The sequence below is a fragment of the Physeter macrocephalus genome, chromosome 12 (assembly GCF_002837175.3).
Source record: "Physeter macrocephalus isolate SW-GA chromosome 12, ASM283717v5, whole genome shotgun sequence".
NCBI classification, from domain to species: domain Eukaryota; kingdom Metazoa; phylum Chordata; class Mammalia; order Artiodactyla; family Physeteridae; genus Physeter; species Physeter macrocephalus.
In genome coordinates this window covers 56,815,467-56,830,071 of record NC_041225.1, presented here as the reverse complement: position 1 = coordinate 56,830,071, position 14,605 = coordinate 56,815,467, and the positions used below count along the sequence as shown (strand labels likewise).

At 36.5% G+C, this 14,605-nt stretch overlaps 1 protein-coding gene across 5 annotated transcripts in view; it reads left to right on the top strand.

Annotated features, from left to right (window-relative positions):
• The first annotated feature begins 304 nt into the window (after window positions 1-304).
• The window catches only part of THUMPD2 (THUMP domain containing 2), a 44,278-nt gene continuing 29,977 nt past the window's right edge, over window positions 305-14,605 (top strand). For 3 of the 5 annotated variants that reach the window (XM_024118832.1, XM_024118834.2, XM_055089152.1), the window contains exons 1-5: window positions 305-442; window positions 5,806-5,941; window positions 7,096-7,502; window positions 8,414-8,491; window positions 10,883-10,935. In XM_024118832.1, coding sequence (XP_023974600.1) covers window positions 317-442; window positions 5,806-5,941; window positions 7,096-7,502; window positions 8,414-8,491; window positions 10,883-10,935 — 800 coding nt within the window. In that variant the 5' untranslated portion in view covers window positions 305-316. Of the gene's footprint in view, window positions 443-5,805; window positions 5,942-7,095; window positions 7,503-8,413; window positions 8,492-10,882; window positions 10,936-14,605 lie in introns of those variants that run through there. The other 2 variants (XM_024118833.3, XM_007117509.4) reach the window with 2 other exon arrangements.

The following is a 14,605-nucleotide window of genomic DNA, read 5'->3' as shown; positions in this document are numbered from 1 at the left end:
CTCTGCCACCCTCTATGTGTGTATATATATATCCTTTTTATATATCCCAATCATATCCCTTTTATATATACGCATTATAGATCCTAATCATATCCCTTCCACCTGTGATTGTAAATAATTCCAGATGCCTAATCAAGGGGGTTCCAAGCAGTTAAGCTAGGAGACCCACAGGGCCCTTCCCAGCCGATCGCACCCTCCCGGGACCTTCCTGCCCGGCTCGCCTTTGGCAACACCCGGCCCTCCGCCCCGTGAGCGCCGCCTCCAGGGCCGCTGCGCCGCGGCGCGCGCACCCGAGGCCACGTGACCCCGAGCCGCCATGGCGGCGGTGCCGGGCGGTCGCCGCTCCGGCCTTGCAGCGGGAGCCCGCTTCTTCTGCACCGCGGGCCGCGGCCTGGAGCCCTTCCTGATGCGGGAGGTGCGGTCGCGGCTGGCGGCCACGCAGGTGAGTCGGCCTGGTCGCGCGCCCGGGCGGAAAGCAGGGCGGCCCAGTCCCCGCCCCTGGCCGTGGTGTCTCCCCGCCGCGGTCCGTCCCAGGCCCGGGAAAGCGACGTGAGACCCGCGCTCTTGGCCCGCGAACCCACGGAGGCGACGTCCCGGCCCTCGGAGTTCTGCTGGCAGGTCCTCTAATTACTGCCGGAAAGACCCGCCAGCCGTTTTTCCCTGCACATCTGTTACCGCGTATCTGTCACGCGTGAAGTTTTGTTAAAAAGAGGGGTTGACGCAAGTACTTCATGGATTCTTTAAAAGAAAAGTGTTTGATAGTGCCTATAATTAGAATTAGACCTGTCAGAATCCTTTCTCCATCCTTTAAATGCAAATATAATCTTCAGGTTCAGCTGTTTTTGTCAGTTTCCCGACCATGATTATGTTTATCTCATAGGACTTTTAGGAGGATTAAATGATAAAGGGTGTGTAATGTACACCTTAAACAGTAAATAGTAGCTAGAAAAATTCTCTTGGAAGCCTCAGAGGAGGAAGTTAACAGTTGCTGGCATTTATACGCTGTTAATTTCAATGAAACGAAGAAGGTTTTAAATATCAGTTTAGGTTCTAGGACATGCTGAGCCTGGTTGTTGAAAACAGGAAAAGGATGTAATAGAAAAGTGCTCCAGTATCTTGATGGGATATATATGACAGCGTGAATGATGTGTTTTTGGAAAATGAAAGCTTAATGAAAGAAATTGACCACTCCACTCCCAGGACTCCTGCAGTGTTGAAGGTCCACAAAAGGAGTTTCAGTGATGAGGGGGTGGGGAGAGGAGGATAGAGGGGTCATGAAGAATGGCATCAATCTTTATTAGACTACCTGCCATTTGTGGTTTTGGTCACAGAATGTCATAGAGTATTGAATGTAACTAATCTAAAAAAGCAACAATAGCAACTGCTGACATGGATTAAGCATTTAATACGTGTCAGACAATTTTCACAACTGCCCTATGTTATGGGGTAGGCTCCACATTTAACAGAAACAAAATGAAGCACAGGTAAAGTCCAATAAAATATTCAAGTCATGGAACCAGAAAATGGCAGAGCTGGGATTCAAACCCAAGCTGTCTGTGAAATCAGGCATGAGCATATTATCATGTTCAACCCAGGCAGGCTGGGACCTGGGTCCAATTCCTTAAACACTGTGTGGCCATGACATCTTGCTGCACTGATTTTTTTTAATGTTAACGTAGAGTTCTTGATATGAAGAACAGATGGCTTGACCCAGTCTGCATATGCTGCATTATTAGAAAAAAGATGGTCTCTGCTTGTTCTCAGTCTTTGCCATTTGCTTCTCCGTGGTGTGGTTTCATATGTTCCTCTATCCTCTATGTTTCCTGTAAACCGCAGTCCTGTAAGTTATAGCTAGCACTTGGTCATATTCAGGTTTGATTTTTTTTTTTCTCCTGGTGGTGGGGCAAGCCTCTCTATAGGTTCCTGTGTATTTTTAAATATTTAATTTATAGCGTATAAATATATACTATAGTATGTAGTGTGTAGAGTACTTTAAAGAAATGTGTTGGGTAAAATTAAGCTTTACTTTGTAATAATGTTTAATGTGTTAAATACTGTTATTTATTATAACAATAAAAGTAGGAACGGTAATTTTGAAGATAGTAGAGGTGTCTCCAATGCCAGCTGGCCAGGAGGCCCTGTCAGTTGATTAATCAGCCTTTATAAATCCACATAGCAAGGACAATTAACCCAGGTCCTTTTGTTTTTACTTTCTTAGTGGGGTCATGATGATAGAGGGTAGTGGGGTCATGATGATAGAGGGTAGTGGGGTGCAGCTAAGCAGATAGTTGAGTTGTTTCATAGTTTTTCATTTAATGTAGTAAAGTATATATTTTTAATTCTCTCTTCTAAAATGCTCCAAAAAAGCTCACACGCCACTTCAGTCCCTCACTTAGGACTTTAAATTAATTCCGAAATTAAATGGCATCTGTAGAATTAGGAAAACTTTGGTATCTCCCTATATTACTGTACCTTACTTTTTTGCATAGGCTTAAGCTTTTCATTTTTGTGTCAGACTTGAATCCCTGAATTTTAAAAGAAAGGTAGGGCTTCCCTGGTGGCGCAGTGGTTGAGAGTCCGCCTGCCGATTCAGGGGACACGGGTTCGTGCCCCGGTCCGGGAAGATCCCACATGCCGCGGAGCGGCTGGGCCCGTGAGCCATGGCCGCTGAGCCTGCGCGTCCGGAGCCTGTGCTCCGCAACGGGAGAGGCCACAACAGGAGAGGCCCGCGTACCGCAAAAAAAATAAATAAATAAAATAAATAAAAATAAAAAATAAATAAAAGAAAGTTAAAACTGCTAACTGCTTAGATAATGCTAGCCGATAACAGAGCTATTTTTTTCTTTAATAAAGGCTGTTATTTCATCTTCTGAAGTGTTAGACATAAAACCAGCTGGTTTTAGGCAGTTTTTAATGATTTAATTCCAAATGGAAAGAACAGATTGGATATATAAATAAATTTTCAAGTAACAAATACTGGGATGAAATATTCTAAAGTGCCACAGTTCTCCCTAATTATTGTAATTGAATATGATCAGTTACAAACAAACTAAAAAAAACGAGTAACGGTAGCTTCAGTGTTTGAAATCATAAACACCAAATTTCATTTCTCTACTACTTTGAGATACAATGTCTTTACAAAGGGTGAACTGTTAAAGTGCTTTCATATATATGATTGATTCTCACAGTGGCTGTTTTACAACTTTGTAAACTACTTCTGATTACATGCTCATTTCTTGTAAAATGAATGTAGGCCTAATGTTAATTTTTTTAAATAAAGAGAATAATGTTGCTCTTGGTTTTGAGAATGTATTTAGTGCCTCAACACATATTATTCTTATGACTGGATACCCCAAATAAATTAAATGACCTTTTAGGTCCTCTTAATTAACTTTATTTTCAGTCAACTTTTTTTGTTTTTTTGTTCTCCACACCCCCCTCAAAAAAAGATATTTTTGGAGGAAGTTCATTATATAAACTGTTTCCCTTGATACTCAAGTGAATGAGAAAAGATAAGATCTTTGTACAATTAAATAACAAATTTAATGTCTAGACTACTTAGGTTAAAATCACTGGTCTAGATGTTTGCATCAGTTTGTTTATAAGACTTGGATCTTAAAACCATACATTTTCAGTAAAATATTTATTTCACTTCCCCCAGAATCTCGACAAGGTATTTCATATCTGTTAACCTGTTTTGTGATGGCTTAACATCAGCTATATTTTTAGGTCAAGTAACATAAAATCTAAACTTCTAAAAATTTACTTTTTAAAACTGTGTCTCCAAGTTCTAAGCACTTTTGAGGTATATATTTAGTTTTGACTTTAGAGGGAAAATGTCACCTTTGTAATGAGAAAGAAGTAAATTGTAGAAACCAGAAGTTCTTGTTTTAGTTACTTCATTATCCCCTTAAATACTGATTCCTAAACATTCTTCTCATTCCCTACTTCCTCCATCTCTCTTGGTCAGCTTCATGGCTGGTACCTAAGCTATTTGGTTTTTTTTTTTAATTTATTTGTTTTTCCAGCTCTATTGAGGTATAATTGATATATAACATTATGTAAGTTTAAGGTGATTTGATACATTTATATATTGCAAAATGATGACCACCATAGCATTAGCTAACACCGCCATCCCTTCATATAAGCACCATTACTTTTTTGTGGTAAAAACATTTAAGATCTACTCTTTTAGCAACTTTCAGCTATATAATACAGTATTACTAGCTGTAATCACCCTGCTATATGTCAGAGCCCCAGAACTTGTTACTCTAATAACTGGAAGTATTGGGGTTTTAATTGTTATCAACCTAGGGCTTCCCCAGTGAAGATTCTTCTTCCTCAAGCTAGAGTGGTAACCTCAGAAATTACCATCCCCAAAGCTTAATTCGACCAGGTCAGATCAAACATACAACATTTGGAGTTCAAATTCCCACTGAATGGGAGCTACCTACACACATGGGATCCCCCAAATTCCATGGTTGCCTCAGTCCTAGGAAATAACTTAAAACCATGTCAGTCAGCCCATGGCCACTGCCAAAAGGAGAATGCTAGGACTATCCACATCCATCCTGAACTTGAGGGCATTGGATTGACCCAAAAGGTTGAGGGTTCCATTGGCATTAAGCACCATTTGCTGTACCTCATTCGACTGTCTGTGAGTCAGTGCTCTTTTCATTTTCCTTTCTTTCCTTTGACCACATAGCCATCCTGTCTCCAAAACCTCTTTCTGTTTGATGCATACTTCTTGCTTCTGTCCATTTTCCAGTTCCCACAGCCAAATGGTTCATTATTTCTTCCTCAGTAATCTACTCCCTCCAGCATCACATTCATCACTCAGTCCTTTATGCCTCTTCCACAGTAATTTTTTCTGCCGGCTAATTTAGTGCTGTCATAGTTTTCATCAAAAGCCTGTAATGCTTGACCGTTAGCATCTGTGGTACTCGAAATTTCATGACCGTTATCAAGCCGGCCTGAGCTACACCATCCATCCGCCTGACACCATCAGTCAGCATCACACAGCAAATGTTGCCATGCTGACTTACAGTTTACTTCAGCCAGGTTGTCACTCCCATCTGTGTGTTCTTGCCCTTTTTTCTTTTGTTAGAATCCCTCTTCCTAAGTCTTATAGGATTCTTCCCCGAGACTTTTACTAACGATGGCTTCCATCGTTGGTGCTACTTATTTTACGTACAACTTATCAGTGCGTTTATTATGTTAAGTTTTTAGTTTTCTTCTGGGTTTAATGCAGGTTGTTGTCTTATAAATTTTACATTTTAATTTGTATGTCAGTGTATGCCTATTACATTATTATTCATCTTTAAGATTTATACTGTATGCTTCCCTGTAGACCACGAAGTAGATGTTTAAGAAATACCTACTGATTATTTTAACCTTGGGCTAGACACCTCATTTGTCCTCTCCATTATGCCTTTCCTTTGCCCACTCTTAAGAGTTGTGTGAGATTTGATAATTAATGAGTATTTTGTGTTCTATTTTTTTAGTAGTGTGTGCACACACACACTTTGCAAAAGGTAACAAAGAAAGATTATGATCTTGGTCACTGACTATGTGACTTCACACAAATTATTTAACCTCTCTAAGCCTCAGTTTCCTAATCTGTTAATTGGGGATGATAAAATCTACCTTAGAGAGTTGTTATAAGGATGAGGGGGAAAAAAATGTATTCAGAGTGCCTAGTACAGTGTCTGTTAAATAGTAGATACTTCAGAAATGGTCATTTTTATTATTGTTAGTCTAGGTGCTATGTTTTAATTCGTTAATATCTATTTTTTCTATCTCTAGGTTGAATATATTTCAGGGAAAGTTTTTTTCACCACCTGTTCTGACTTGAATATGCTGAAAAAATTAAAATCTGCAGAAAGGTTATTTTTGCTGATTAAAAAGCAGCTTCCGTTTAATGTTTCTTCTGTAAGTAAAGGTACAGTGTATACCTATTGCTTTTACCCCCCATGATATATTGTACTCCAAAGTTTTCTGCTTTGTAATTAATATGTAGCCATTTCACATTTTTAAGATTCATTCAGACCCGTGAGATCGTTAATTAGTTATTTTTCTGTATTTCCTGAACATTATCACCTAATTATGTCTCTTCTCTTTGCAATCTGCTGCCTGTCTTCTGAGATTTTAGTGTCCTAAGTCACATTTCTTCCTTAAGAATTATGATCAGACACCTTCTCTAGAGCTATGTATGGTCAGTGCATTTATTCAGATGTAGGAGCATGTAATAACCCAAAATGCATTGATTTAATAAATTGGTCAAAGCTGTCACCATCTAAATTTTAACTTATGAGTGATATAATTGGAAAAATACTACACAGTAAAATTTCCTGTTTGGGGAACTTTAAATGTTTTGAAAAAACTTATACCCATTTATAAAGCATTAGAGTTAAAGAGGGCTTAAGAGATTTCTTGTCCACTCCCTAATTTTATAAATATGCTGCTGAAATAATGTAAAGATCTTGATAGAAGCAACAAAAAAGGATCAGATACATCTGGATAAAACATTGCCTTAAACCTCATTTTGATTGCTGCTTGTGCACAAGAGACCATGTCATCATATCGTCTATAATAAAATGTGTCAAGAAAGATACAAATGGCGAGAAATCAAGACAGGGCAGAAAAATTGTTTTAAAGCAAATCCTAAGGTATTATATTATGGGGTCAATAAAATTTCATCCCAATATTTTGAGCTCTGTGTTTTGCAATTTATTCTGTTTTTTTAAACTTAATATTTGTAGTCAAGATCAGCATTATTTTAAAGATCAACACATGCTCTAGGTCTATAAGTATATTGAAGAGATGCATATGGTATCGTAGGACAAATGATCTTGCTAAAGAAAATGATAACTTTGTAGGAATTTTAAAACAGTTTTGACATTAAGTATGGAATATACAAATGAACTTTATTCTGCACAATATTCTATGTTAAATTATATAAATTCCAGATGAAAGGGAAGTCACTATTCATGTAGCAATTTAATAAAATTTCTTATTTTAAAGAAATAAAGGTAATGGGATTTGGGGGTGATGAATAGCTTCAATAAAGGGTAAACTGAGATTTTATTTATTTAGGAAAAATATTTAATGAAATGCAGAGACTTACAAATGATGATCCTGAAAGTTGGTTGAATGCCATTTCAATTTGGAAAAATCTTCTTGAACTTGATGCAAAAAAGGTAAAACTTTCTCAAAAAAATGCTAACCCACTAAAAAGAAAAGTGGGAGAAAATGACATCATTGCTAAGAAATTGAAAACAGAACGAATGCAAGAGATACAAGAGAAAAAGGAATGCCAACTGGAAAAACAAATAGAAGAAGAAACACTGGAGCAAGGAAATTTTACCACTAAAAGAGACAAATCTCAAGAAGAACTTCAGAACGGTGGAGCAGAAGCAGTTGATACTCATAACCAGAACGACTTAACTTTCAGAGTTTCCTGTCGCTGCAGTGGAGCCATTGCAAAGACCTTTACTGCACAGGTACACTTTCCCCCTCCAGAGTGGGTTGTCATTTTCTAAAAGAATTTATTACTCTTTAAATCTAAAAAGAGGTGAAAACCTTTCTCAGAATACATAAACCAGACCAGAGAGATAACTAGGCCTAATCTCATATAACTAAATCTCTTCTAAAAATGCATTTTCCTTCTTAACTGTACCTCAGATGCTTAAGAGGAATAGTATGCCATTCTATGTAAAGACTTCCTTTTACTTTCTCCCTAAAAGTTTCGTTAAACGAATAGATATCCTTTACATTTGGAAATCCTAATATCATGGTCTGAAGCTTTTTGGCTTTCTCTGTAGTTCGGTTCTGTGTTTATTGAATTGTTGCTCTGCACCAGGTCCTGCATGTGGGATTGTCCCAGGACCCAGATGCAAATACACAGATGGACGTAAAAGGAGAGCAAAGACCACGAACAGACCCTACAAAGTTCAGTAATATAAAGGGCATAAGCCTAGGTCCTTTGGCCAGTCTTAAAATCAGACAGACCCTTAAGTTTGAGCCTAATGCTATTGCTGGTAATTTTTAAACATATAGGATTGCCATAGCTAAAATAGTTAATCTTTCAGCTTGCATCTGTTTCCTAAAACCCAGAATGACCATATTTATCAGGCCATGATCTGGTTATTTCATGTATCTAAAATTACAAGAATAAAGATTACATACAAGTAGACGTTAATGCCATAGGATGTGTTGGGGGTGGAAGAGGTAAAATGTACCCTTTTTGCCTTGAGTAGAAAATGCTTTCGCGTGATATTTTAATATTGTAACCTTAAATTACCATCAGATAGTCTGATTTATTTTCCTGCAGACTCTGTTAGTTTTTGCTTACATTTAAACTTAAAATTTTCATTTTTAGTATATTCTTTTCTATAACCTGCTGCTTTTCCAGGAGGTAGGAAGAGTAATTGGAATTGCTCTCATGAAACAGTTTGGATGGAAAGCAGATTTGAGGAATCCAAATTTAGAGGTAATGAATGTTCATTTTATTTTATATGCTTATAACCTAATTCTTTAAAGACAATGCCAACTATTCTTTTTTAAATTGAAATATAGTTGACATAAAATATTATGTTTCAGGTGAACTACACAGTGATTCGACATTTGCATACATTACAAAATAATCGCCATGATAAGTCTAGTAGCCATCTGTCCCCATGCAAAGTTATTACAATATTATTGCAATGTCAACAACTTTTATTGTGCTTTTCAATTTTGCTTTAGAGTTTTAAAAATCATGTCTACATGGATCCAGAAGTCTGTTTCCTCTTTAGCAATAGAATACTGCAGATAATTTTGCTAGTAGTTTTCACTGTGAAAATGTCTCATCCAAATAGGACTTTTGGAATGCAATTGTTTAGTCACAAACTGAACATTTAATATAACGTTGCAGAGATGCTCTCTATAATCACTATAATAAATAACAAGTCTGTATAATAAGAAATTCTAGCTAATGGTAAAAAAAAAATCAGAAAACAAAAAGGCCAATACAAAGTTAAATAGTGTGTTAATTGTGGCTTTGTTAGGGTTTGGGTATTATTTTTCTTTTTCTCTATTTTCAAAATCAATTTAAGGAGGTTACACAATTTTTAATTAGAGCAAAGTAAACACATGGGAAAACAAATTCTAGCTATAAAAAATATTCTTCACTATTTTTTGAAAACCATCTCATAAATTTGACCAGTTTAGTCACTTTTATGATTCGTTAATTCATAAATTTATTCTTATATAGCTTTAAATGGAGTAATGACTGGCCAAATCAGAAGATTTTGTGTTGTTTTTTAGTTTTGTTATTTGATATTTTTTGCTTTTAAAAAGTCGTGCCTCCTTTATATTCTTTATTGCTGTTATGCAAAATATTTTGACCTCAAGAATGTTTTGACATAAGGGTGTCTTCCTTCATCTGCCCCTTTCCACTTTTCTTATCTTCTGCTCTCCTGGTTTCCTCCTCTCCATCTCTCCCTGACTCTATCTCACTGTCTCAGAATTATAGTTTTCTCATAGTTTAGCTCATAAATAAATATATCTAATTTAATTCCTATCATCCATTTAATGCAATTAATAATAGCTATTGGTAGAAATAATCAACACAAAACAAAATTGACAATAGACTCACACATAGTAAAATCCGTGACCAAAATTAACAGAAGAATCAAATCTTAACAAATTTTGTTCTGTACAGTTAATAGAAAAACCTTCATAGTGGGGAAAGCTATACCTGATAACATTTGATATATAAAAATATCAGTATATCATATCTTTAATATAACTTTTAAATAGAAAAGAATTAATCCCAATTAGTAGTTTTGCTAAAATGAATAATATAAAAAATTGGAAAGTTTAGCTTCAGTTAATCAAGTAATCAAGGAATTAAACTGACTAAACGGAGTTCACTCCAGATTATTCTTTTCTTAATAAAAGTTTGTCAATATTGGAATAATTCTGATTAAACTATATTAAAATACCTTTGGGGTGAAAGTATCAGGAATCAAATGTTCTTGAGGTCAAACAGCAGAATTAGAGAATTCCATAAGCCTCATCAGGCTACAGAAGGAGGGTTCTTTAAAATTTATGTGGGCTACCAATTATAACTTGAGACATTTAAATCCTCATCATGGCCTATCATGACGACTACAGCTGACACTGCTATACAACTTAAAGGAAGGTGGTTAAGAGAGTAAATCCCAGGAGTCCTTATGACAAGGAAAAAGTTTTTCCTTTTTCCCCCTTCTTTTCCTTTCATCTATATGAGAAGATGGATGTGACCTATTGTGGTAATCATTTCACAATATACGTGAATGAAACCTTCATGCTATATGCCTTAAACATATAGAGTGATATATGTCAATTATTTTTCAATAAAACTGGGAAAAAAAATAACAAGGTAATAGAAAGGAAGAAGCTCCCCTATAAATAGTAGAGAGGGAAAAGGTCACCCTTGCTACAGTATATTTGGCTTAAAGAAAGTTTTCTGTTAACCATGGCATCAAGTCTGTCTTGAGGCTAGAATTAGGGTAGATTTAGGTAGTTGTCTCTAACCTAAAATGATGAAAAATCTAATTTAGTTAAGGTAATTCAAAGAATCGCTGGGAACAAAGGTGACCTTGAGTTCTGCGTAATGTGATTCTCAATATAACTTGTATACAATTTGACCTCAGAATTTTTCTATGAGACGTACTTAAAATTTACTTTGCCTCTGCTCAGTAAAAAATATTATGGAACATTTTTCTGGATATGACAAAGCCTTGGAATTTCTTATTAAAATATAGGTTGTATAGGTTCAAAATGGAAGTTTTCAAATTGTCAATCATTTGGTAATGCATTTCCTGTTCCATTTTAACTTCTGTATTTGTTCTTTCAGATCTTTATACATCTAAGTGACATTTACTCTGTGGTGGGAATTCCTGTGTTCAGGTAGATATAGTTTCTAAGTTTCAGGTTTGTTCCTTAGTAGAGTTTGTAAAATTAAGGACTTTGTGCTTTTATTTATAGTATGAAAGAAACATTGATATATCACAGGGGGCTAAGGGCAAAGCATTTGAGTTATTTGCTTGAGCCAGTAAAGTGTTTTCATGGAGCTTAGTAGATATGATCTGATCGGACTAGAGCTGTGAAAGATTTGATCACAATAACCCACTGATTACATGATTCATACTGAAAATTATATCTAATTATTTCTATTATTAAATGATTTTCACAGGCCCATATTTAAGCTAAAATTTTTAGTCTGTTGGCCTCTTGGATTTTTTTATTAAAGTAGAAAATACAACACAGTTCTTAAAAGTCACCTTAAACATTCTTCAAATTTTATTGCAGTTCTTTTTTTGTGGGAGAGTAATTCCAGTTTTTAAAATCTTCTTCAGGTTTTCTCCCTAGCTATGTTGGGTACTATATAATAATAAATGCAGTTGATTCCTTTTCTTATTCAGAAATACTTATTGAACCCTTATCATACGACAGGTCCTTTTTCTAGATGCTTTGGGAAGAAAGAGCTGGTTGGATGATGGAAATAGGGATTTGCAGTTTGTTGGGAGGAACATGTGAATATTGTTGGCATCTTCAAAACATTTTATATGCAAAGCCCTCTTTACACAGTATAAGGTGATTTAGATACCCTTTCTCTAGGTGATTCTAGGCATGGAATGTTTTTAAAATCCTAAAAGTGCTACGGGAATACCTCACTTACCCTAAGCTCACATTTGTGCATGTGTAAGCCTGAATCAGGATGTAAAAAGGAATGCTGAAGGTCATTGTAATAGCTTTTATCAAATGGTGCACCATAGCAGTTGATTAGCGCAATGCTGAGAACACTGTAGGTGTTCAAGAAGTGTTGAATGATTGAGTTCCACTGTGTGCTAGTTATACGGTAGGCCCCACTAGCCTCTAGATTACAAAAATCATGCACCAAATAATATTTCTTGTCACCTTAACACACACGAGGTCATCACATGCCTCAATGCCCTGTTGGTTTCCCTTGGCCCCCACCTACCCCAGTAGCCTACCAACTCTCCCAGATGAAACGTAACCCACTGTTTTATACCTACACCTACAAGGTGTCCAGGCTGCCCTACTCCAGTGCCTTTTGAAGTCCCAGGCCCTAACCCCTGCAGAATATTTGTAAAACTGTTTTGTTTTGTTTTGTTTTTTTAGCAATTTTGCCTACCATGGGTTTTTTTAATTTTATAATAGTCGACAGGAAAGGTGGGAGAAACTGAAAGATGGCCACATTTCAACCTAGTGTAATTATTGATAGTCACCAAGACAAGGGTAAGGAAGACTAGTAAGACAGTAAAATATGAAATATATTTTTAGAAGGATTCATAAAGCAGCTAAATATTCTTTAACACTTTGGTCCCTAAAAAGGTGAGCTTAAGTGTCTAGAATATTGATTTATAAGGAACATTTCATCCCCAGCAGGGCTGACTGATGCAGTATGAATGTATTTAGATTTTTGGCACCAAATAAAAGAACTCACTTTTAATTTGTAATCATATATAAAAATGCTAACTTTGATGCTCTTTTATTATTAACTTAACAAATATACATATATATAAGTTTTTATATGTGTTTTTTAAAGTGTACAATTTTAGTTAATGCTTGCTACACACCCTCAAGAAGTCATGCTTATGGCATCTCAAGTAATAACTGGTAATTTAACCTAAAAGTTGAAAAATAAAAGGTATGTATCTGAAAATTAAGGCTCAGACCCTGAATGAGCAGTGGCCGAAAATAAGATTGCATTAGATGCTCTGCGATTAGTCTGTTTCACTACCTCAGTGAAGGAAGGAAGCAATCAAGAAGTGTGTTGATTAAAACAATTTGCCATTGTGTGAGGCAATGGAGGCATATGAAGAACTGAAAAGCAGATAGCGGTGGACAAGAGAAGTGATGGTGGAGGTCAGAAACTGTAACCTGGTGACCCTGACAAGAGAAGAAAGTCAGAAGTGATGGAACAGAGGACAGAGCAGCCATCGAGTTGGAGGGACACACAAAAATGTGTATCTTAGTAGCACATCATCTGGTACAGTAAGCATAGTGGATAAGAACCGTGGACTTCAGTTCCCCCTTCTCCACAAAGTAACTCTGTGGGTTGGGGCATATTATCACATTCCTCTGCTATAAAATCAGGAAAAGGATGGTATCTACTTCCTAGCTTTGTAGTTGGGATTAAATGAGGTAACACATGAAAATGAGATAACTGTTTTTATGATAGAGTAAGTGGTGAATAAATTTCAACTATTCTATTTTTAAACAGATCAGCAACTAGGGAGGGGAGGGGAGAAGCATTTACCAGAGTAAGATTAATTCAATTAATTTCAAGTGAAATTATCTAATGAGTACTTACTCTGTGCTAAGCACTGTGCTACATATCCAGTGTTCAAAGATGAGTAAGATGGTTATTAAACACAAGGAATTCACTCTAGTGGGAGAACAGATAGGTGGTCAGTGCTTGATTGGAATTAGAAAAGAGGACCTAACTGATGGAGGACAGGTGAGCAAAAGAACACAGAAGAGTATCACTCAGTGTATCACTTAAATGGAGAATAATAAGCAAGGATATCTCAAGTGGACAAGAGAAGGAAAGGATCTTACAAGCAAGGAACTGCATGTACAGAGGCATGGAGGTATGAGGAGGCTTGAGGTACATGGCGGACAGCAAGTAGTTTCGGTATAGATGGGACAGGGAGTGCATAGGGAGAGCGGTAGAAAAGGAGACTGAGGATTGGGAACGAGTCATGAAGTGTCTTATAAGCCGGGTTAAATAACTTGAATTTTATTCTAAAAGCAGTAAGAATTTGAAGCAGAAGAGTGTTGTGATTAGGTTTGTGATTTTTTAAAAATTAGCAAGGAAATTATATTTTAAAGTGGAAGGGAAATAAAAAAGGGGGGGTTAAACTCTTACACTGGTTCAGGCAATGAATGATGAAGAAATGAACTAAGGCAAAGTTGGGGGTAATAAAAAGGAGGCCATGCATTCAAGAAAATGTTAGGGAGTCTAGAATAACTTCCAGATATCTGATTTTGGCAACCAAGAGACACTGGTGTGTCAGTCACTGAGATATAAAATATGGGGAAAGGAAGTAGTTGTGTGTTCAGTGAAACATGTCCAAGTAGATATTTAAAGTTGCACCTCTGGAGTTCAGGTGACAAGTCTCAGCTGGAGGTGTAGATGAGATTACCCAGTACATAGATGGTAAGTGGCCTAAGAAAATGAAGACGTATATCAAGATAATAAATACAGGGAAAGGAGAGCGTACTTAGTTTATATCTGTAAATTTTGCAGTACTTAAAGAACCTCCAGGTAAAAGGTGTCCAAACACACATTTGAAGATAAAGATCTGGGATTCAGGGGACAAATCTAGGCTAGAGAGATGTAGGTGAGAATGTCTTCAACTTGCTGATAGATGGTGTGTGAGAGAACAAAGAAGAAATGCATGTAAGGAGATCAAAAACCACCTTTTTTTTTTTTAACATCTTTATTGGAGTATAATTGCTTTACAATGGTGTGTTAGTTTCTGCTTTGTAACAAGTGAATCAGCTATAGGTATACATATATCCCCATATCTTCTCCCTCTTGCGTCTC